The sequence below is a fragment of the Doryrhamphus excisus genome, linkage group LG21 (assembly GCF_037039965.1).
Source record: "Doryrhamphus excisus strain RoL-2023G ecotype Guam linkage group LG21, RoL_Dexc_Guam_v1.1, whole genome shotgun sequence".
Classification (NCBI taxonomy): domain Eukaryota; kingdom Metazoa; phylum Chordata; class Actinopteri; order Syngnathiformes; family Syngnathidae; genus Doryrhamphus; species Doryrhamphus excisus.
In genome coordinates, this window is record NC_136377.1 from 2776280 (window position 1) to 2800391 (window position 24112).

A 24112-nucleotide genomic window follows, 5' to 3' on the forward strand; every position below is an offset into this window, starting at 1 on the left:
TTGAAAGAACAAAAAAAACAAAAATTCAAAGCCTTATATAAGCCTTATAATGAAGGCAACATGAGTTATTTTAGCCTACCACTAAGTTGGCTACAAATACAAAATGAGCCTTCATGAATAAATGTTTATTTTCCCTGCAGCGCATCCTGCACGAATGACGCACCACGTGACTACTCTGTTGTACAAGCAGCCTCAAGTTTAACTTCATTACAATATTATTAAATTATGTTTCATTGCTTTGATGAAATTAATCCGATTTTTGATGTCATTTTTATTTTATTAAAAAAAAACCACTGAAATAAAACGTGCATAACGTGCCCCTTATCTGGGCAACAAACAGAATGCAATAAAACGCACCATTAATGTCCATTAATTTTTGTCATTTGTAATTATTTTATTATCATTTCCTGCATGTCAAACTACCATCATCATCTATAATTTAATTAATTCATTGGATTTACATAATTTTCTAATAGAGGTTTTGCTTTCGTTAGAGTCTGTTTTGGTTTGAGTCGGACCGTGATGTAAACCAAAGCATCACTGTACATATATATATAACATATATCCATGCAATGTAATATGTTTATTTTGTGTTATTTCATTCATTCATTTATAATTATTTTATTATCATTTCCTGCATGTCAAACTACCATCATCGTCTATAATTTAATTAATTCATTGGATTTACATAATTTTCTATTAGAGGTTTTGCTTTTGTTAGAGTCTGTTTTGGTTTTAGTCGGACCCTGATGTAAACCAAGGCATCGCTGTACATATATATAAAACATATATACATGCAATGTAATGTGTTTATTTTGTGTTATTTTCATTCATTCGTGGTTTTGTTTTTTTTCCCCCCTCCAACAAAACGAAGTAAAAACGATGTTAAATTCTCAGTTATTAATTAATTAATTAATTTTTCATTTGTAATGATTTTTGCATAATCTCCTGCATGTAAAACTATCATTATAGTCTATAATTTAATTAACTGGATTTACATTATATTCTATTGGAAAGTTTGCTTTGGTTAGAGTCCATTTTGGTTAGTCCATTTATTAGTAATATATATATATATATATTGTTAAATATCTATATATATCGATGTTAAATTCTCAGTTGTCCATTAATTTTTCATTTGTAACGAATTTTGCAAAATCCCCTGCATGTAAAACTATCATTATTGTCTACAATTTAATTAACTGGATTTGCATTATATACTATTGGAAAGTTTGCTTTGGTTAGAGTCCATTTTGGTTTGAGTCCATGATGCTTATTAGGCTAGCTGGCTCTGTGCGAACCCATCGGAGGCAATGGATTGAAACATAAGTCAATTAACATGAGGAGAATGATATTTTTAATTTCTTTATGATGAGAATTTTTTCCAAATTTCATTGATTACCGTATGAAATTTTGATGAAAATAAGAGCAATTTAGGTGAGTGCGATAAAAAAAAACATCGTACTGCATCATCATCCTAGTATGGTTCCTGATGAGGCTTCCGAAAATTCAAGTCATTTGTTTTTGTCTCTTTAATAAAGTCACTAAGACACATTCCCATTATGGAATGGTTTCACCACGAGACGGGAATGAATGGGAATGGTTATAATTCATCTCTCATCTTTTCCCCCTTCGGCCTGACCATCCTTCCGATGAAGAGAATGGAGGATGTCTTTTGGTCCTTCACCAAGAAGATAAAAGGATGGTCAGCATAGAAGAGTTTAGGAGATTTTATCTCATCAGTTCCAAAGACGCTCGTATCAATCTCGTTTCCTTCTGTGCCAAGTTCAATGGCGGCTGCATGGAACACACTGGACACGTAGAGGTTCTTCTTCCCAGAGATGTTGGATAAGTCCGCTTTGGATTTGTTCACTGCGTCTGTCAAGCCCAACTTCTCGAGGTGTTTCTGTACACAGACAGGAATTGTATTTGGTTTCAAAGACAACCTAGAAAAAAGTAGAGTTGTGTCGACTTGGACTTTTACCTCCAAGTTGTGACTGACTTCCATCGTGACTTTGGGTAAAGACATGGCAACTGCAGTCTTCTGGAGTTTGCTCATCCAAGTGTCTAATTGCTTCTTGGTCAGCATCTTCTCCAGTCTGTTCAGATTCTCCACATGGTGCGGCATGATGAAGACCAAGGTGGACTTTTTTTGAGCCAATGGCATGCTCAGGATGGACAGCTTATTGGTCGGGTCATCAAAGAAGCCATAGATACCTAATGAAGCAGATATGGACGCTCTTTACTGATTTTTGTTGAGCGACGGTTTTCATGAACGGGTTGTTCAATATTCATCGTTTTTTTTTTTTTACTGAATCGGGAATCGGGGGTATTTACCTCTGTTAACTCATTCACTGACTCCTGCTACAGATAGCGAAGTTAATAAAGAAAACCAGCTACTAACTGGTCACTGGTCATTCACTCATTTTCGACCGCCTATCCCAGCTGGCCAGCCAATCACAGGGCACATATAGACAAACAACCATTCCACACTCACATTCATACCTACGGACAATTTGGAGTCAAAAAATTGGAGTCAAAAATTGTCAAAGAGGTCAACAGTCTGACACACTGTGTCACCTTTCAAAGAACACATTACTAACGGCACTAAATTCATCACACAGCAACTTAACACTCAAATGATTCATTCATACATTCATTCATTTTGTACCGCTTATCCTCACGAGGGTCACAGGGGGTGCTGGAGCCTATCCCAGCTGTCTTTTTGACGTGAGAGGCGGGGTACACCCTGGACTGTTCACCAGCCAATCACAGGGCACATATAGACAAACAACCATTCACACTCACATTCATACCTACGGACAATTTGGAGTCGCTAATTAACCTAGCATGTTTTTGGAATGTAGGAGGAAACCGTAATACCTGGAGAAAACCCACACAGAGATGTCCGAGTATGGGATTTAACTCGGGTCTCTTAGCTGTGAGGTCTGCACGCTAACCACTCAACCGCCGTGCAGCCCTTTGCAGTAATGTATTAGCTTCAAATCAGAATATACTAAACGGACACTCGACGAAGAGTTTTGCTTATTCAAGAGTGCACGAGAAAAACTCGAGTTTCAGTGACTCCCAGGTACTCCATGAATACTCAAACTCCGTTAGCTCATGGGTACCCGACAAAAACCCGAGTTTTTGTGACTTGGAGGTGCTCGACAATGACTCATTATTATGAATAAAACAATGAATTATCGTATTTTCCGGACTATAAGTCGCATTTTTTTCATAGGTTGGCTGTTCCTGCGACTTATACTCCAGAGCGACTTATAAATGAAAAAAGTGTTTATGTTCCATAAACACTGGACACCTTTTGTGTTCATGTTTATTTTTTGTGTAGCTGAATAACCATTGTGTTAGCATATCTTACATCTATTCAGCCTGCTCTATATTATTTTATTCATGTTAGAACTTGCCTTCCAAGAGGACGTAATGTCTGTTTTGGTAGTTAAAATGCGACTTATACTCCAGTGCGACTTATGTATGTTTTTTTCTACCTAATGATGCATTTTTGGCATTGTGCGACTTATACTCCGGAGTGACTTATAGACCAGAAAATACTGTAATCGACTGAAAAAATAATCGTTACCGTCCAAATATCGTATTTTCCGGACTATAAGTCGCACTTTTTTTCCCTAGGTTGGCTGTTCCTGCGACTTATACTCCAGAGCGAATGAAATGTTCCATAAACACTGGACACCTTTTCTGTTCATGTTTATTTTTTGTGTAGCTGAATAACCATTGTGTTAGCATATCTTACACCTATTCAGCTTTTATTGTTAGAACTTGCCTTCCAAGAATGTCTGTTTTGGTAGTTAAAATGCAACTTATACTCCAGTGCGACTTATGTATGTTTTTTTCTACCTAATGATGCATTTTTGGCCTTGTGCGACTTATACTCCGGAGTGACTAATAGACCAGAAAATACGGTAATTGACTGAAAAAATAATCGTTACCGTCCAAATATCGTATTTTCCGGACTATAAGTCGCACTTTTTTTCCCTAGGTTGGCTGTTCCTGCGACTTATACTCCAGAGCGACTTATACTCCGGAGTGACTTATAGACCAGAAAATACGGTAATTGACTGAAAAAATAATCGTTACCGTCCAAATATCGTATTTTCCGGACTATAAGTTGCACTTTTTTTCCCTAGGTTGGCTGTTCCTGTGACTTATACTCCAGAGCGACTTATATATATTTTGTTCTACCTAATGATGCATTTTTCGCCTTGTGCGACTTATACTCCGGAGTGACTAATAGACCAGAAAATACGGTAATCGACTGAAAAAATAATCGTTACCGTCCAAATATCGTATTTTCCGGACTATAAGACGCACTTTTTTTCCCTAGGTTGGCTGTTCCTGCAACTTATACTCCAGAGCGACTTATATATATTTTGTTCTACCTAATGATGTATTTTTGGCCTTGTGCGACTTATACTCCGGAGCGACTTATAGTCCAGAAAATATGATATATGCATCTACACCTCTAAAAGACCACCCACCTGTGCGGTGCATCATATCGACAGAGACGGTGAAACCATGCGAGACCATGAATCCACGCTTGTCCACCATCTTAGGATGGAACTGTTCATCCCAGTGAGCTATGAAAAAAATATCGTATTATCCAATAAGTCAATACAATCAGAATGGATGAATCGGATTGATATGAACCGTTTTGGCTAAAGTCAGATCTTCCGGAATGGATCAGAGACGCTAAGTCTACTCACGTTTGAAAAACATCGCGTTGACGATGACGGCACCGTCGGTGTTTTGTACGTGTTTCGTCATCTCGGGCGCTTTTCCATCTGTGGACTTCCCAATCCATTCATTGATGGCGTTCAGTGCGTTCTTCTTGTTTTTGAAGTTTATTTCGGAGTACTCACAATTGTAATGTTTTTTGCTGCTTTTCACAAAAGCATCGACAAAGTTGACCGAACTGGGTCCGTAGAGACGGTTACTTATCTTCCAGGTCACGTTACGCGTCTCGGGGTCGCTGACCTCGGTCACGATCTCAGCCAAACCGGAATGAAGCTCCTCATCCGTCACTTTGCTCGCGTTTAAAACGCTTTTCACCTGAGAGGAAGTGGAGGCCCGTCCGCCGAGAGCGACAAGACCCAGAGAAGAAGCGACCACCACTGGAGAAATCAGGATATTTTCCTCGCTTTTTTCCTTTGCTATATTTTGATAAAGCCTGAAAGCTAAATTAGCGGAGTTGTCAGCCAAGGCGGTAGCGTGGTTACTCAGGGTAGCTGACGCTTCGGTAGCCAGGACGACGATAGCTACCATTTTTAGCCACATGGTTCTAAAGACATAAACACAAACAGCAATGAATATATTGCGTAATGACTTAATACAGGACTACACGGTTCTCAATGTGATATATTTAGATAATATTACTTGCTTAGACATGCAGCCCAAAGAAGAGCTCTCAAGTATTACATAACAGCTACATAAGCAGCAGCTGTGTGTATGTATCTTTGACAAAATTTGATTTATTTTTCTCTTAATTACTGAAAAATTAACTCAAAGGCAGCATATCATCTTATTGTACCGTTAACTAATCACATGTGACTTACATAAATGATCATAGTGAAGTGAATACTGTATAAAAAACTACATATAATAATAATATGTTATATAATATGACTACTTATACTTTTATCTTACCTTATTAGGATTCTTTCCGTGGTTTTTTTACTCCAAATTCTAAATCTAAACACAGATTTTTCTTACGGCTGCAGCAGAGTGTCGGCGTTGGAATCTTGTTTCCCGGATGTCCCGCCCATTGGATCCATTGGCAGTGATAGAGGAATCCACCCCCTCCGTGTCCTAAAGCTTGAAACTGTAACCCACTGGGAGCGTTCACACAACAACCCGGACTGTAGTTTTTCCCACAGAATCGGCCTCATTGAATGTAACGTAAATTATAAGGTCATTGAGACTTTGTGCTACTGCAATTGTGAAGTTCGAATGTTCCTCATCGCCGGAAGTAACGCCGCCTGGGGAGGAAGAACACATAACCAAGAAAAAAAACAGACAGGAAATTACAACAAAAGCACGCAAAGCATAACAATATGGGAAGACCAGTAAGGACGGTCCAGATGATCCATATGTCAGGATGCAGATCCTGAATAGTTCTTCAATGTCACTGGTTAAATTAAATCAAATCAACTTTATTTGTAGAGCACTTTTCCTGCAGAGACGTGCAACATAAAGTGCTTTACAGAATTAAAAACAATTACCACAATTAAAAAGAAAAACCCTCCATACTAGACACACAATCACACACAGTAGGGCACTAAGGATCAAGGAAACGCCACATTTGAGGCTGTCCACACTGACTCCGACAGACGGGAGGGAGCCCCAGCCGACCCGACACAGCCCCCAGTGTGGAGGACCCCCCTATGAGGAGTTAACCATGGTTAAACATGTCCGAAACAAATACACCATTACAGTTATTCGTATTATTATCTATTCTATCTGCATCAATACCATGTTTTTTTTTAAATCAATACTATGTTGGATTGTAATAATTCATCCCTTTTTTGACAATATAGGAAACCTACAAAACATACAAAAGTACCCCCTGTATGTACATTAAATTACATAATAATACCAGAGCCCTCAACTGACTGAATAGTTATTTTCTGTACAACTGCAATACTCCTAATCGTCACTAGAGGCCAACAAAGGACAAATCCAAATCCAAACAGTTTCCTTTAATACACTTGACATCTTTTCTAATATTCTTTGACGTCATTTCATGATGCAGTGGCTTCTTTTCGGTACTCTCTTTTCAGCGTCATTTCGTAGATATTTTCTGTACAACTGCAATACTCCTAATCGTCACTAGAGGCCAACAAAGGACAAATCCAAATTGAAGTAGACTTCCCAGTACACTCGGAATAATATTCCAAACAATTTCATTTAATAATTACATGAATTGTTAATTTAAATAAATTAAAATTAATTCAGATTAAATAGATTATTTAATGAAATAATTAATTAATTTAAGCAATTTATTTTTAAAATAATTTAAGTCATTGATTTATTATATAAAAGTATATTGATGTCCCATTATGTACATTGTGAGCTGGCTGCTTTTTTTAAATTTAGATAGAACGCACAAAAAAGAGACAGATTGTGGATGCTGGGCAAAATCACCCCCCCCAAAAAAAATAAAAAAGTACAGTTTCCTTTAATACACTTGATATCTTTTCTAATATTCTTTGATGTCATTTCATGACATGACATGATGTAGATATTTTCTGTACAACTGCAATACTCCTAATCGTCACTAGAGGCCAACAAAGGACAAATCCAAATTGAAGTAGACTTCACAGCACACTCAGCATTTGATGAAAAAACATGATGAGTGATGCATGAAGATGGCTATCTAAAAGTACTACATGAATAGAGTACATTTTAACAGTATTATTACATATTTATTATCACTTCATAGTGAATGAGGTGTGTTTTCTGGGAAAAACTATTTTAAAACGTAAAAAAATTGCAAGGCAATGAGCGTATATCCACTGTACTTGAAGAACAACAGAAAGTTGTAGGATTACTTACTCGTGGAGTGACTAGTACCTGTAAAGTGTTAGGGATTAGAGGGATGTGACGCAATTAATCTGAGCTAAGAGTTAATCCCCGGCAGCTAGGAATAGATCTCTTACAAGACTTAACTGCTGTACCTGTCTTGGCGTTGAGAATGGATAAGAAAACAACAATACAAAGGCTGATGATGTGTGTGACACACACCATCTTTACTGTCCTTTCATCCTTATACTGGTACACTTTGAGTTCTTGGGGAATTTGCATGTCTAGCAGATGGAGTCACTTTACATATTGTAATAGAATATTCACTCCATGCCCCAAAAAGTTCTCAAGAACCCATGAAAGTCTTCCAATGTGTTGCAGTCCAAATGACCCATTTTTTGCACTCCAGCAAATGAATTGAAGTGTCCACATTAGACAAGTGTGACTTTTTTTACAGTGTGCTTTTTTTTCCAGCGGGCATCATAACTCCTCCCCCTCCCATCTCGAGGAGGATCGGTAATCTGGTTTTCTTCTGTCGCCACAGCAACAACTACCTTCACTAAATGACTGGAATAAAACATTAGAATATTAGAATATTTTTGTTGTTTTTTTTCTCAACCCGAAGTAGACTCATGTTTGACGATCGTCGCTGTCATTTTGAGTCCTATGAAAAGAAAGTGAACTGCTTTCACATCATGCTGTCGTCTAATGGAATAACTCTTTAAAAAAATATTTAAACTTCTCAGGAAAGGAAAAAAAAGGCTGCGTTCTGGTAAGAGGATAATAATAATTTCACTTTTTTTTCATGCTTTGTGGTGTTATTACAGTGATGTTTGTTTATCTTGGTGCTACTATCATAACACTGAAATGAACTTGTTGCTAACGGTATTACGGTAATGCTAATGGTAATGGTCATGCTAATGAGTTGCTTTCAAGTGGAATAGCGATTCGTGTTTATTTATTCAAATATCGACTTCATTTTTCCAGTGAAAGGAAAAATATGTGTATATATGCGTTTTAGTAACGTTTACAGGATTTGTAGTTACCTTATTCAGTTAGAATTAATTAAAGTTGGCAGAAATCGTGTTCATTAATAAGTGCTACATACTTCCTTAATTAAATAATAATAATAATAATAATAATAATAATAATAGCTCCCTGTTTGTTAAACAGCTTTTAATAATATACCAAACAACTCCTCTGATGTCATAACGGTCGAATTTGTTAATTAATATATTTATGTAACAATTTCATTTAATAATTACATGAATTGTTAATTTAAATAAATTAAAATTAATTCAGATTAAATAGATTAATAATGAAATAATTAGTTAATTTAAGCAATTTATTTTTTTAATTATTTAAGTCATTGATTTATTAATTTATTATATAAAAGTATATTGATGTCCCATTATGTACATTGTTAGCTGGCTGCTAATGGCATGTTAATTTAAATAAATTATAATTAATTCCGATTAAGTAGATTAATTATGAAATAATTAGTTGATTTAAGCAATTTATTTTTTAAATTATTTAAGTCATTGATTTATTAATTTATTAATTTCATTCATATTACATTGTTAGCTGGCTACTAATGGCAGTTTTTCGAAATTTAGATGGAACGCACAGAAAAGAGACGGATTGTGGATGCTGGGTAAAATCCCCCCCCCCCCACACCCCCCAAAAAAGTACAGTTTCCTTTAATATCTGATATTCTATGATGTCATTTCATGATGCATTGGCTTCTTTTAGCGTCATTTCATTGTCTTGCCATTTTGTCTTACCATCTCCAAGCGGCAGTCATGCGTATATTATTTCAACGATTACCTGTCCCTTACCAGGCTGTCATCGAGCAATCTTGTTATCATAGTCGACAGTGTTGGGGGGGGGCAATTTGCTACCCAATTACCAAGAAAATCGTTACGGTAATCAGTCACAGTCATCATATTGGTGTTATGATTCAAAATCCAAAAACATCTACCTGCGAAATGTTTCGAAATCAAACACACGTTTTGATACGCGTACGTCACGTGACATAGCCATCGAGCCGAAGGACAATAAATGTCAGTGTCAGGTGTAAACAGCACCCCCGGGGGCACAAACGACTCTCCATGGCTGCCAAATACTGCGTCCAACGTCTCTACAACGCCAACACGCTTATGTGAAGCCGAGGGCTTATGGTGATGTCAGGTGACATTGGGTTGCAATCCCAAAGTACTGGAGAACCTCAGTTACTGTACGCAATTTGTACTGCAATTTGAAGTATATAGACTATTGTATTAAAATAAACGTACTACAGTGCCTTACAAAATGTACTACAGAGAGAAAAAAGTAAATTAGCTTCTCTGTCTCCAGGCCTTCATGTCATTGTGGATAATGAGCAATATGGTGGAACGAGTGGAGACTCTATTTTGGCTTAATTCTCTGAAAGGGTAAGGATATTAATAATGTACACATAGAATTTTTATGAGGGAATGAATGATGAAAGACAGTGACCGATATAGAAAGGCTAATAATAGACAGGTACTGTACGGCAATTGAATCTCATTTATTCATTCAGATTTGCAGTTGCGAGTATTTGGGAAATATTACAACAAGTATTGTTGCTAAAAATACACTTTATGGGGTTATTAATGAATAAAAAATAACTAGTATTGCCTTTTTGTCTTGTTAAATACCACCTTAACTGAATTAGTCATGTAATATAATATGGATCAATATCAAATTAGTTAGGCTGCACGGTGTTCGAGTGGTTAGCGTGAGACCATGGTTCAATCCCCCTCTCGGCCATCTCTGGTATGAATGTGAGTGTGAATGGTTGTTTGTCTATATGTGCCCTGTGATTGGCTGGCAACCAGTCCAGGGTGTGCCCCGCCTCTCGCCCGAAGACAGCTGGGATAGGCTCCAGCACCCCCGGCGACCCTCGTGAGGATAAGCGGTAGAAAATGAATGAATGAATGAACATTAGTAGAGCCCTCTAGACATGAACTAACACCCCTATAGTCAACTTTACACTCATATTCCCCAATATAGTAGACATAATGAGAGTTAGGGCTGCAAGGCGGTCGAGTGGTTAGCGCGCAGAGCTCACAGCTAGGAGACCAGGGTCCAATTCCACCCTCGGCCATCTCTGTGTGGAGTTAGCATGTTCTCCCCGTGCATGCGTGGGTTTTCTCCGGGTACTCCGGTTTCCTCTCACATTCCAAAAACATGCTAGGTTAATTAGCGACTCCAAATTGTCCATAGGTATGAATGTGAGTGTGAATGGTTGTTTGTCTATATGTGCCCTGTGATTGGCTGGCCACCTGTCCAAGGTGTACCCCGCCTCTCACGCCAAAAAGACAGCTGGGATAGGCTCCAGCACCCCCCGCGACCCTTGTGAGGAAAAGCGGTAGAAAACGAATGAAAGAATGAATGATTTGAAATGAGATCGGGAGCTCGGTGAACTTGTTTGCTTGACTACATCAACAAAAATTAACCGTAGAATCAAATTGAATCATATTGTTTATAAACTCTTGCCCGAAGACAGCTGGGATAGGCTCCAGCACTATCTTAAATCACTAGTCTTAAATCTCGTAAATAATTATTGACCTCATTTCTGTTCAAACAAAATCCGACTACCACTTACGATGCCTTTTTGGATGATTCTTTCTGACATGACTGATCTTTGACGATGTTGACTTCCCCTTACAGGAGTTATTACCCCAAACAAAGTCCGGTGCTGTCATCATATTCTCATTGTTTTGTGTAAACAAGCCTTCATAGCAAGATGTCATCCCGTTCATCTGGAAGCCTTACTGTAAAATCGAGAGTCTGTCAAGAAGTGAAACGTGATCAACCAATCGTATTTATGGTCGTTTTGACTGAACACCAGAAAATATTTAACATAAAGTCATTCTGCATCTGATAAATCAAAGACTTCCTGTATCGTCGAAGCATCCGCAGTCCGTTAAACATTGTAATTAGCGTTTTTTTTTTAAAAGAAAAGGCTAATCAATTCCGACATCTTTAATACCGCATCTGATCTGATCTCCAGAGTTCCCAGGCCAGTGTGGGATGCTAACAAGCTGGTGGTACGTTGAGGCTAGAGGAGCATGGTGAAACACCAACCCTTCCAGGTCTATGAGAAGCAAGTGTTTGTGTCCCTCGTCACTGGCATCTATGGTTGCCGCTGGAAACGCTACCAACGCTCTCAAGACGACAGCTCCAGAGTAAGAAAAACGATTGTAGTTTATTTTGAAATGGACACCGAATCAAAACGTCCACTGAACGTCATGTCTACGCCAAACATTAATCTCGATGATCAGGAACTACAGTGGAATCTTAGGCACTATGCTAACTGTTACTATGATCTGGCTAACTAGACTGGTAGACTTGAATGTTGGTGGTTTTTGGGTTGTTCTTGAACATCCGAACCATTTTCCTTCAATCCGAGTATGACAGTTTGGGTCTTCTTCCAAATCTTGACGGATCTTGAACGGTCATGATCTTAGAATCTGTAGTCGTTTAGAAAATTCTTCCAAAAGACCAAATTGTTTACATATTCTCGATCTTATATGATGCTGTTTTGCCACCAGGATACTTTGACTCCACTAGTGTCTACGGTTAGGGTCGATTCCCTTGTCTTCCTGTTCGTACCGAGCGCTAATTGTTTCCCGGCTTCTTATATAAGCCTTCGGAATGGTGCGTTTCAGACTGGTGAGGTGCCAAAGCTGATCAATACTCAGCAGGATGTGTCGAATGGCCTATCATCGCCTTGGCCTCCTCTCACACGGCATTAGCTCCTGATCCTGTTAACTACCGAAGAAGAGAATCCTCGAGTGTTGCACAAGCTCTTCTTCATACCTTTGCCCCACATATCAACTTCGAAGACCAACTCTAGAAGAAATCAGATGATTGGATACAAATGTACCAATCCACTATCTTGTATATTGATGGATTGATGTATGATTGATGAATTGGGAAAGAAATTTAATCGAGTACCCAATCCACTTCAGTCAGTGACTCGAGTCAGTAGAAGGAATCAAGTTCAAAACAATGTTCAAAACATGTTGAATGAATTGTTTACATTGGGTTTAGACCAGGGGTCTCAAACTCAATTTTCCTGGGGGCCACCGGAGCTAGGTTTTGCTATACCGTACACTTTTTCAGTACTTTGGTTCCGGTTTTCCACACCAAAATATCTGATAAAACATTCCACTGTTCTCAAATATGTTAATTTTTATTTTTCTATACACAAAATAAAATTTTAAAAAATAAACACATTAAGAATAAAGACAATAAATCAATCAATCAGTAATAAATAAGTAAAATAATAATAAAACAGCAAATAAGAAAAACGTAAGAAACCACATACAGTTGGTAGAGAAATTATTTTTTTCAGATTCAAATGTACAGTATTAACAGTTATTTTTAAAAAAAGCTGTAATTTTATGGGCATAAAAGCAAAATATTCACAGAAAAAAAGGTACCAATTTTAGGACAATGGCATTTTTAAAAGTTTTAATATGAGAAACCAAAAAAAATAATAATAAAGTTGTTAATTTTGGAAAATTTGGTTGGGGGGAAAAGTCAGAACTGACTGAAAAGAAGTTCTCCTCCCGTCCCGTGTGGAAGTGGTTAGTTTTTTGCTTCTAAGTGTAGAATAGTTCAGCGGCTTTCTAATTAACTACTGTCTCCCTTTGAGTTTGAGACCCCTGGTTTAGACCAAATGTTTGGATTAGTGTGCAAAAAAAAAAAAAAACAAACATTCCAATGATCCATGTCCCTATTTTTACAGTGGGAATGTTCATGGTTTGTGATCCTGAGCACCTCCTTCCTTCTGCTTCTCTTTTGGGCCTACTTCTGGTTGGTGGCTCAGAATGATTTTAATGAGTTCAACTGGTAAGTAAAATTTTGGAAAATTTGGTTGGGGAAAAAGTTGGGCATAAAGTCAAAATATTATGGAAATAAAGTCATGATAATCCGAAAATAAAACTGAAAGATTTTATTGAAGAAGCAAGTTGAAATATTTGGAAAATGAAAATAAGAAATGAGGAAAAATGGGAGAAAAAGAGCAAAGAGCGAAGTTCCCACTGATGATATGCTTTTTCCATTAATTACACAAAGATGCATTTTTTTATTATAATAATAATAATAATATATAATTGAGCATATCTACATGTGTCGCTTTGCAAAATATGTTTCCTTTTCATTTTTAACGTATATAGCTGACTTCACCCATCACCAGAAATGGAAAAAAAGCTGTAATTTTATGGGCATAAGAGAAAAAATTAAGAGAAAAATGTCCCAATTTTCAAAATTTCAACCAAAAAAAATAAACAAAATAAAGTTGTAAATTTTGGAAAATTTGGTTGAGGAAAAAGTTGGGCATAAAGTCAAAATATTATGGAAATAAAGTCATGATATTCCGAAAATAAAATTGACAAAGATTTTATTCAAGAAGCAAGTTGAAATATTTGGAAAATGAAAACTTGGGAAAAATTAGGAAAAATGGGAGAAAACGAGCAAAGAGCGAAGTTCCCACTGATGCTTTTCCCACAAAGATTACACAAAGATGTTTTCATGATCGTGGGAAAATTGATAATAATCACTACCGATAATTATCGGACATTCCTAATTCCAACTCTAACCTGTTGAATCTAATCTCCAGGTCAGTCTATAACCGCTCCGGGGAATGGAGGGACGAGACGGTCCCCATAGTGGCATCCACCATTGTAGGATTCAGCTATATTTCAGCCTTGATGGTAAAAATATTTTTCATCAAAGCGCACTTTGATCGCAGAATTCCGAGAATAAAACTTGAATTCTTCCTCAGATCTTGGCACTTTTCCACATATCCTTGGGTCAACAGTTGAATCTCTACTGGCTGCACAAGGTGGAGTGACTTCCATCGTTTGTTGTTTGCTCCGTGCTAGCTTTTCCAAACACATCATCACTTCCTCATTGTCTCGTGTTCACAGATCGGAGTGCTGGCTACGCTGCTGACCACCATCTCTGGGGTTGTCTCTGTTGAAGACGTATGGGGCGAGGAGTGGGGCGTCCTGCTGGTGTCGCTGCAGGTCAGTTTGCACTCCAAACCACTTGGGAGTTTGACTCTTGGGGAGGGAATTTTCTGGGAATTTTGCCCATCAATTACAATCAGTCTAATTAATAAATACATGATGCATATTTAGGACTTAAACCTGTTTCAATATCAGTTCACAGCACCGTTCCTGCATATCGGAGCGCTAACTACGGTCACGGCTCTCAGTTGGCTAGTCGCTGGATATGTGGTCCGCAGGGAGAGATCCAGTAAGTCTTCTCTTCTGTTTGATTTCCGCAAAAAACAAATCCAGCACTACGTATGCTTGTCATACTCGTCCCTCAGGGAGACAGTAGTTAATTAGAAAGCCGATGAACTATTCTAAACTTAAAAGCAAAAAACTAACCACTTCCACACGGGACAGGAGGAGAAGTTCTTTTCAGTCGGACAATGACTTTTTCCCCAACCAAATTTGACAAAATTTATAACTTTATTTTGTTAGTTTTTTTGTTTCTCATATTACAAATTTTAAAAATGTCATTGTCATAAAATTGGGGCCTTTTTTTCTCTTAATATTTTACTTTAATGCCCATAAAATTACAGCTTTTTTTGTACTGTATTTCTGGTGATGGGTGAAGTCAGCTATATCGTTATACATTATTCAGTGAGACAGTTATACATTATTATATTATATTATTATATTATATTATAGTGGGAACTTTGCTCTTTTTTCCCCATTTTTCCTCATTTCTTATTTTCATTTTCCAAATATTTCAACTTGCTTCTTAAATAAAATCTTTGTCAATTTTATTTTCGGAATATCATGACTTTATTTCCATAATATTTTGACTTTATGCCCAACTTTTTCCCCAACCAAATTTCCCAAAATTTACAACTTTATTTAGTTTTTTTGGTTGAAATTTTGAAAATTGGGACATTTTTTCTCTTAATATTTTGCTTTTATGCCCATAAAATTACAGCTTTTTTTTCCAATTTCTACTGTTTGTTTTTAAATTTTCCAACTATTTCAACTTTTTTCTTGTAAATTATTTTTTAGGTAATATTATACCCCGATTTTCATAATAGTTTGGCATTATTGTCGTAATATTATAACATTGATTTATTAACATTTTATTTTCACAATATCATGACTTTATTTCCATAATATTTTGACTTTATGCCCAACTTTTTCCCCAACCAATTTTTCCAAAATGTACTCCAAAAAATATAATATAACATTTTCCAATTTTTTTTTTGATATTTTTGATATTTTTATGACAATAAAGGGCATTCTGATTCTGATTCTGATTCTAAATCCAATTGGAAATAAGTGGGGTAACCTTAAAGGGTTTATAGACAGATTTGGTATAGTGGTAGACAACTGGTAGACTGGTAGACCACCAGTATGTAATCTAAACCAAATGCAAAAACGACAAAAAAAAATGTTCAATTTTTCCATGTGTTAGATTTCCAAATGATGGTATTGATCATCTACATCATCATTCTCCTGGCCCTTTATTTGGCACCGCTCACATTCACCTGCTCCTGCATCATGGACCACCACGGCCTCAAACCTCGACCGGACGTTATCGGAAGACGTGGAGCTCCAATGGTGACTTGGCCACTTTGACTCTGAATAGACTTAGAATTTGTGTGAAGTACTACATCAATGGTGGACAACATAAAAAGGTAGCTATCTATTCTCTGTGCTCCAGCTGGCCCCAGAAAACACCATGGTGTCCTTCAACAGAGCCCTCCTGCATGGCGCCAGCTCCCTGGAGGCTGACGTCACTCTCAGGTTCATAAATGACACATTTATGACATTTCCGTGCAAACTCTTTTAATATTTAATGAATTCCGGCCACTTTGAAGACCGGATGCTGGGGTACTGTGTCACATGATCACACATTTCCTCCATTGATCGTTATGCTAATGACATTTTAGCCATTTTGTCGTCAGGTTTGTTTAGCTAAAGTTACGCCATTTTGTTGTGTCTCATCTAGCGTGGACGGGATTCCTTTTCTCATGCGAGATCACACCTTGAGACGAACCACGGAAGTCGGGACGGTCTTTCCAGACAGGCAGCATGACGACGCTTCGTCCTTCAACTGGACAGAGTTACGGTCCCTCAACGCCGGTCGGTGGTTTCTCGAGGTAAGGGTCTTTTATGTTTTGTGTGGGTGCGACTGTTTTATTTATGTATTTTTAATCACAACACGTCCGTATTAGCATCTTGCTAATACACAGAAACTGAAACTGCAAGTCGCCTGTCTATTATGTCATCAGGGGTTGACTTTGTAGTTCTTTGCTGACTAATACAGTTATGCCACAAGTCTCAAAAAATTTTTTTTTATAGTTTTCCATGCATAAAACAATTCTAAATTCATATATAAAATCTATCGGACAATCGAGGAGACAGCGGACAGACTCCTTTGACTGCAATTGAACCTCTGTAAGCAATTAACTTCCCTTTTGGATCAATAAAGTCTGTCTCGGTCCAAATGATAACTGAAATTAACCCTAAGTGTTCATTTATCCCTTTCATTTATCATAAAACTACAATTACTTGGTTAGAGTACATTTCTGTAAAGGGGTTATTGACACTAACCAAGGTTCCAATTATATGTTCATTTATCCCTTTCATTCATCATAAAAGTACAATTACTTGGTTAGAGTACATTTCTGTAAAGGGGTTATTGACACTAACCAAGGTTCCAATTATATGTTCATTTATCCCTTTCATTCATCATAAAACTACAATTACTTGGTTAGAGTACATTTCTGTAAAGGGGTTATTGACACTAACCAAGGTTCCAATGTATGTTCATTTATCCCTTTCATTCATCATAAAAGTACAATTACTTGGTTAGAGTACATTTCTGTAAAGGGGTTATTGACACTAACCAAGGTTCCAATGTATGTTCATTTATCCCTTTCATTCATCATAAAAGTACAATTACTTGGTTAGAGTACATTTCTGTAAAGGGGTTATTGACACTAACCAAGGTTCCAATGTATGTTCTTTCATCCCTTTCATTCATCATAAAAGTACAATTACTTGGTTAGAGTACATTTCTGTAAAGGGGTTATTGACACTAACCAAGGTTCCAATGTATGTTCATTTATCCCTTTCATTCATCATAAAAGTACAATTACTTGGTTAGAGTACATTTCTGTAAAGGGGTTATTGACACTAACCAAGGTTCCAATGTATGTTCATTTATCCCTTTCATTCATCATAAAAGTACAATTACTTGGTTAGAGTACATTTCTGTAAAGGGGTTATTGACACTAACCAAGGTTCCAATGTATGTTCTTTCATCCCTTTCATTCATCATAAAAGTACAATTACTTGGTTAGAGTACATTTCTGTAAAGGGGTTATTGACACTAACCAAGGTTCCAATTATATGTTCATTTATCCCTTTCATTCATCATAAAAGTACAATTACTTGGTTAGAGTACATTTCTGTAAAGGGGTTATTGACACTAACCAAGGTTCCAATGTATGTTCATTCATCCCTTTCATTCATCATAAAAGTACAATTACTTGGTTAGAGTACATTTCTGTAAAGGGGTTATTGACACTAACCAAGGTTCCAATGTATGTTCTTTCATCCCTTTCATTCATCATAAAAGTACAATTACTTGGTTAGAGTACATTTCTGTAAAGGGGTTATTGACACTAACCAAGGTTCCAATGTATGTTCATTCATCCCTTTCATTCATCATAAAAGTACAATTACTTGGTTAGAGTACATTTCTGTAAAGGGGTTATTGTATGTTTCTTCTTTCCTCCGTCCCCAGAGGGACCCCTACTGGACAGTCCGGACATTGACCGGAAGGGACCGGGGCAGAATCGGCAACCAGACGGTTTGCAGTCTGTTGGATATGCTTCGCCTGGCGGTCCGAGCCAACAGTTCGGTTTTGCTGAACATCCGCCGACCCCCACCGGGACACCCTCGGCACCGGAGCTGGTTCATGGACACGATGTGGGCCATGCAGAAAGCAGGGATTTCCCATAAGAGGGTGAGTACCGTCCGCCATGGTTGATTGTGTTCTGTACTCGGATCTTATCTTACATGCTTGTACCAGGTGACGTGGACCCCAGACACGGACCGGGGGCGGGTCAGGGGTTTTCAGCAGACCACAAACGAGAAATTGTCGGTGTCGGAGATCAAGCAGCGGGGAATTAGCAGCTTGACCCTTCACTACAGCCAGGCCAGTCACAAAGAGATACAGTAAGACACCGTGCGGGACTCGAACTCGTATCTGCAATTGGAGTTTAGTTGCAGTCATGGTCTATTTTCACTCCCCCCCCACCAGGGAGTATCTGGCCAACAATGTGAGTGTGACGGTCTACCCGGTGAACGAGCCGTGGCTGTATTCGCTCCTGTGGTGTAGCGGGGTGCCTTCCGTGTCCTCCGACGCCCCCCAAGTCCTCCGAAAGGTGCCTTACCCCATCTGGCTCATGGTAAACAACTCTGACACCACACACACACACAGACACACACACACACACACACAAAAGGCAAGTAGAGGACAGAAGCTGACAAGGACGCAGCAACTCAGCAGGGAACAACACTGGAGGAGTCTTGGCAGCTTTGTTGACTTGTTGAGCGCCCCCTCTGGTGGCGCTTTGGGGAACTGCAGCACTCTATTCTCTTTCAGAACCACAAAGCTTACGGCTTCATTTGGGTCACGTCTGATCTCGTCTCGCTGGCTGTGGTGATCGGAATCTTCAGTTTTCAGAAGTAAGTAGAGGAGAGTCCCTTCATGGCCGTCCATTATCTCCTTTAATACATTATTTTGGTGGCTTTGCTTGAATATCATAACGCCAAAATCCACTTTTAGTAAAGATTATTTCACCCCATTTGCTTACTAAGCTGAGTTTTCCTTCATGTGTCCATCCTGCCTGATCTGCTGCATTTTTCTTTCATAGTCCTAATTGCTGCCGCTACGATTTTGGTAATGGTAATGGTTGAATTTCATTTGAACGTGCATCAGATTACAATTGAATGCATCACATAATCAGTTCACAGTTCCACATGTCCAAAAGGAGTAGGAAGAAGCAAAGCTTATTAAATCCTACCCCTCCATCTGGTACTTTTACAATCAGTAACTGTTACATTTGTTCACTTCCTGCTTTCCTAAATTTTTTTTTTTTTTTTGGAGTACATTTAGGAAAATTTGGTTTGGGAAAAAGTTGTGCATAAAGTCAAAATATTATGGAAATTAAGTCATGATAGTCTGAAAATAAAATGTTTATAAATAAATGTTATAATATTATCGCAATAATGCCAAACTATTATGAAAATCGGGGTAATTTAAAAAAAAAACAAACAAAAAAAATCTGTAATTTTATGGGCATAAAAGCAAAATATTAAGAGAAAAAAAGGTCCCAATTTTAGGAGAATAAAATAAAATGTCATTTTAGTAGCAGTGTTGAAATATGACAAAATAAACAAAATAAAGTTGTAAATTTTGGAAAAAATTGACTGGGGAAAAAATTGGACATAAAGTCAAAATATTATGCAAATAAAGTCATAATATTCTGAAAAAAATGTTAATGAAAATGTTATAATATTATGGCAATAATGTCAAACTAGTATGAAAATTGGGGTATATTATTACATAAAAATCATTTACAAAAAATAGGAGAAATGGAAAAAATCTGTAATTTTATGAGCATAAAAGCAAAATATTGAGAAAAAAGATGAAAATTTTAGGAGAATAAAAGTAAAATAATGTCATTTTAGTAGCAGTGTTGGAGTATGACAATATAAACAAATATGACAAAATAAACAAAATCAAGTGGTACATTTTGGAAAATTTGGTTGGGGGAAAAAGTTCAGCATAAAGTCAAAATATTATGGAAATAATGTCATGATATTCTGAAAATAAAATGTTAATGAAAATGTTATAATAATGTGGCAATAATGCCAAACTATTATGAAAATCAGGGTATAATATTCCATAAAAATAATTTACAAGAAAAAAAGTTGAAATAGTTAGAAAATTTAAAAACAAACAACAGAAATGGAAAAAAATCTGTAATTTTATGGGCATAAAAGCAAAATATTCAGAAAAAAGATAAAAATTTTAGGAGAATAAAACTAAAATAATGTCATTTTAGTAGCAGCGTTGGAATATGACAATATAAACAAATATGACAAAATAAACAAAATAAAATAGTAAATTTTGGAAAATTTGGTTGGAGAAAATATATTATTTTATTATTATGGAAATAAAGTCATGATATTCCAAAAATAAAACGGAAAGATTTTCTTTAAGAAGCAAGTTGAAAAATTTGGAAAATGAAAATAAAGTCGTACATTTTGGAAAATTTGGTTGGGGAAAAAGTTGGGTATAAAGTCAAAATATTATGGGAAAAAAAGTCATAATATTCCAAAAACAAAACTGAAAGATTTTCTTTAAGAAGCAAGTTGAAAAATTTGGAAAATGAAAATAAAGTCGTAAATTTTGGAAAATTTGGTTGGGGAAAAAGTTGGGTATAAAGTCAAAATATTGTGGGAAAAAAAGTCATAATATTCCAAAAATAAAACTGAAAGATTTTCTTTAAGAAGCAAGTTGAAAAATTTGGAAAATGAAAATAAAGTCGTAAATTTTGGAAAATTTGGTTGGGGAAAAAGTTGGGTATAAAGTCAAAATATTATGGGAAAAAAAGTCATAATATTCCAAAAATAAAACTGAAAGATTTTCTTTAAGAAGCAAGTTGAAAATTTTGGAAAATGAAAATAAAAAAAACGAGGAAAAGAGCGAAGTTCCCACTGATGATATGCTTTTTCCACCTATTACACAAAGACATTTTTTCCTTTAAATATAAATAAATATAATAACTGAGCTTTGCAAAAATATGTTGCATCCTTTTCATTTTTAATTATATAATAACTCTCGCTGGAAAAAAGTCAAAATCAAAACAAATCCACAGGAAGCTGCTTGAAAAGCCGACCTCACCCATCTGTCTTTTATCCTCTCAACATTTTTTTTTTTCCGTTGTAACGTCTTTCTTCCTGTCTTTGTCCTCTGATGTCCTTCCTTTATCTGATCTGCGTCAACCTTTCTCTGCCGCCCGCCGCCATTTGTCAGCTTTCATATGATCAGGTAACGCTGCACGCTGCACGCTGCACGCGTAGTTTCCGCCTCCTTGTTTGTCCTCCTTTTGCTGCCCCCGACATCCCTCGGACGTCTTTCAAGCATGTTTGCCTTCCCGCTTATGAATATGAATTCCCTTAGAAACGCATGATTGTGTGTACATCAGCACATTTATTTACAGGCAGGCTGTTCAATTCCGTGTTTAACCCTTTAGATGCATAAGTGGGTCAAAAATGACCCGGTCCAGGTTGTTTTCTCGAAATATCTTTGAAATGAAAAATTGTTATCATTTCATATTCCAGGTATTCCTCAAAAAAATAAAATGTTAATAAATAAATGTTATAATATTATGGCAATAATGCCAAACTATTATGAAAATCGGTGTATAATATTACATAAAAAATAATTTGCAAGAAAAAAAAGTTGAAATAGTTGAAAAATTTAAAAACAAACAGAAGAAATGGAAAAAAAATTCTGTAATTTTATGGTCATAAAAGCAAAATATTAAGAGGAAAAAAAAGGTCCCAATTTTAGGAGAATAAAATAAAATGTCATTTTAGTAGCAGCCTTGAAATATGACAATATGAACAAATATGACAAAATAAACAAAATAAATAAATAAATTTGGTTGGGGAAAAAGTTGGGCATAAAGTCAAAATATTATGGAAATAAAGTCATGATATTCCAAAAATAAAACTGAAAGATTTTCTTTAAGAAGCAAGTTGAAAAATTTGGAAAATGAAAATAAAGTTGTAAATTTTGGAAAATTTGGTTGGGGAAAAAGTTGGGCATAAAGTCAAAATATTATGGAAAAAAAGTCATAATCTTCCGAAAATAAAACTGAAAGATTTTATTTAAAAATTAAGTGACCATAAGTGGGTCAAAAATGACCCGGTCAGGTTGTTTTCTTGAAATATCTTCGTAATGAAAAATTTTCATCATTTCATATTCCAGGTATTCCTCAAAAAACATGTTTTTGATATCATGCCATTCACATTTTTAACTTACCTTTTATAGATTTTAAGAAATTTTAGTTTTTGTGTTACTACCCCAACCTTCCATAAGTGGGTCAAAAATGACCCGGTCAGGTTGTTTTCTTGAAATATCTTCAAAATGAAAATTTTTTATCATTTCATATTCCAGGTATTCCTCAAAAAACATGTTTTTGATATCATGCCGTTCACTGCCCCGCAACTGCAGGGTCTTGAGACACATGCTAACTCGCAAACTAGAGAGCTAGCGACCTAAACGGTAGCCTTCAAGTTACGTATTTCCTTTAAACTTAAATAGCCAAAAACTTACCACTTCCACACGGATATGGAGGATAACTATTAACAGTTATTTAACCTTTAACATGAACATGAATCAAACGTAATAATTTTTTCTGGGTACATGATACCATACAGCATCCATATCAAACTTGCGCGGGCCGCACTAACATTAAACTTTCATATCAAGGCGGGGGGCCTCAAAGTAGTGTCCTGTGGGCTACATTTGGCCCGCGGGCCGCGTGTTTGAGACCCCTGATCTAAGGGTTAATGATGTCTAATATTTCGGTGAATTCTGCGCTTTGTCTTCGTTTGTTGGTGGCGGATCAGGTGGAGGATGAGCGGAATGCACAACTGTAACCCGGAGCAGATTATGCTGAGCGCTGTGCCAAATCGTTGCGGCGGTCGGGATGTAAACATCATGAAGGAGAAGCTCATTGTCTCAGGTGAGACGTTCAATGTTTGATGGAGAAGGTTAATAAAAACGCGGGCGATATTCCGAAAAAGAATAATCGAATTCTGCTCGTTTTTTTCAGAACTCAACAACGGGCTGAGCAGCACAGAGGAGCTGTCGTTGTATCCCGAGAACGCCGATACGAGATACTGTCACGGAGGCCTCAGTCGCTGAGGGAATAACGATATACAGCACGGCTGCTTTTAATGACGAGCTCCTAGTGGCCACGTTGTGTATTACGCACAGTACACGGCCTGCTAGTGAGTACTTTGCTGACGTTTTATTTTTATTTTCTTATTTTGAAGTGTTTCTTTTTTCATTGACTTCCCTTTTAGCGTACTCAATGCTAATGTAAATGACTTCTTTTGCATACTTTCCATTCAGAATGGCGATAAAGAATTGCATTTGAAATAATAAAAATAAATCATGAAAAGACTTGTGCAGGTTATTTTGCATGAGTGGGGGGGGGGCAGATAAAAAGATCCCAATTTTAGGAGAATAAAATAAAATGTCATTTTAGCAGCAGTGTCGAAATATGACAATATAAACAAATATAACAAAATAAAGTTGTAAATTTTGGAAAATTTGGTTGGGGAAAAAGTTGGGCGTAAAGTCAAAATATTATGGAAATAAAGTCATGATAGTCTGAAAATAAAATGTTAATGAAAATGTTATAATATTATGGCAATTATGCCAA

General features: G+C 36.7%; 2 protein-coding genes across 7 annotated transcripts; one reads left to right on the forward strand and one right to left on the reverse strand.

Annotated features, from left to right (window-relative positions):
- Positions 1–1331: 1331 nt before the first annotated feature.
- On the reverse strand, positions 1332–5777 carry serpinh1a (serpin peptidase inhibitor, clade H (heat shock protein 47), member 1a). The gene is made up of 5 exons (XM_058087092.2): positions 5680–5777; positions 4740–5314; positions 4515–4613; positions 1982–2214; positions 1332–1903 (listed from the first exon to the last, which is right to left on the reverse strand). Exons 2-5 carry the CDS (start codon positions 5308–5310, stop codon positions 1601–1603), a joined length of 1206 nt encoding a protein of 401 aa, XP_057943075.2. The 5' UTR covers positions 5311–5314; positions 5680–5777; the 3' UTR covers positions 1332–1600.
- Positions 5778–8062: 2285 nt separating this feature from the next.
- gdpd5a (glycerophosphodiester phosphodiesterase domain containing 5a) lies at positions 8063–23714 on the forward strand. 6 transcript variants are annotated; one of them, XM_078787815.1, is made up of 18 exons: positions 8063–8326; positions 9910–9986; positions 11591–11765; positions 13334–13437; positions 14207–14300; positions 14372–14431; positions 14517–14615; positions 14754–14847; positions 16045–16190; positions 16294–16376; positions 16582–16732; positions 18385–18606; positions 18673–18818; positions 18904–19051; positions 19249–19331; positions 21688–21702; positions 23292–23407; positions 23498–23714. In XM_078787815.1, exons 3-18 carry the CDS (start codon positions 11649–11651, stop codon positions 23587–23589), a joined length of 1770 nt encoding a protein of 589 aa, XP_078643941.1. In that variant the 5' UTR covers positions 8063–8326; positions 9910–9986; positions 11591–11648; the 3' UTR covers positions 23590–23714. The 6 variants fall into 6 exon arrangements, 4 of the variants coding, with proteins under 4 accessions (XP_078643941.1, XP_057942967.2, XP_057942968.2 ...); XM_058086984.2 differs by lacking the exon at positions 9910–9986; XR_013625211.1 differs by lacking the exons at positions 9910–9986; positions 23498–23714 and having other exon boundaries at positions 21628–21702; positions 23292–23346.
- The last annotated feature ends 398 nt before the right edge of the window (positions 23715–24112 follow it).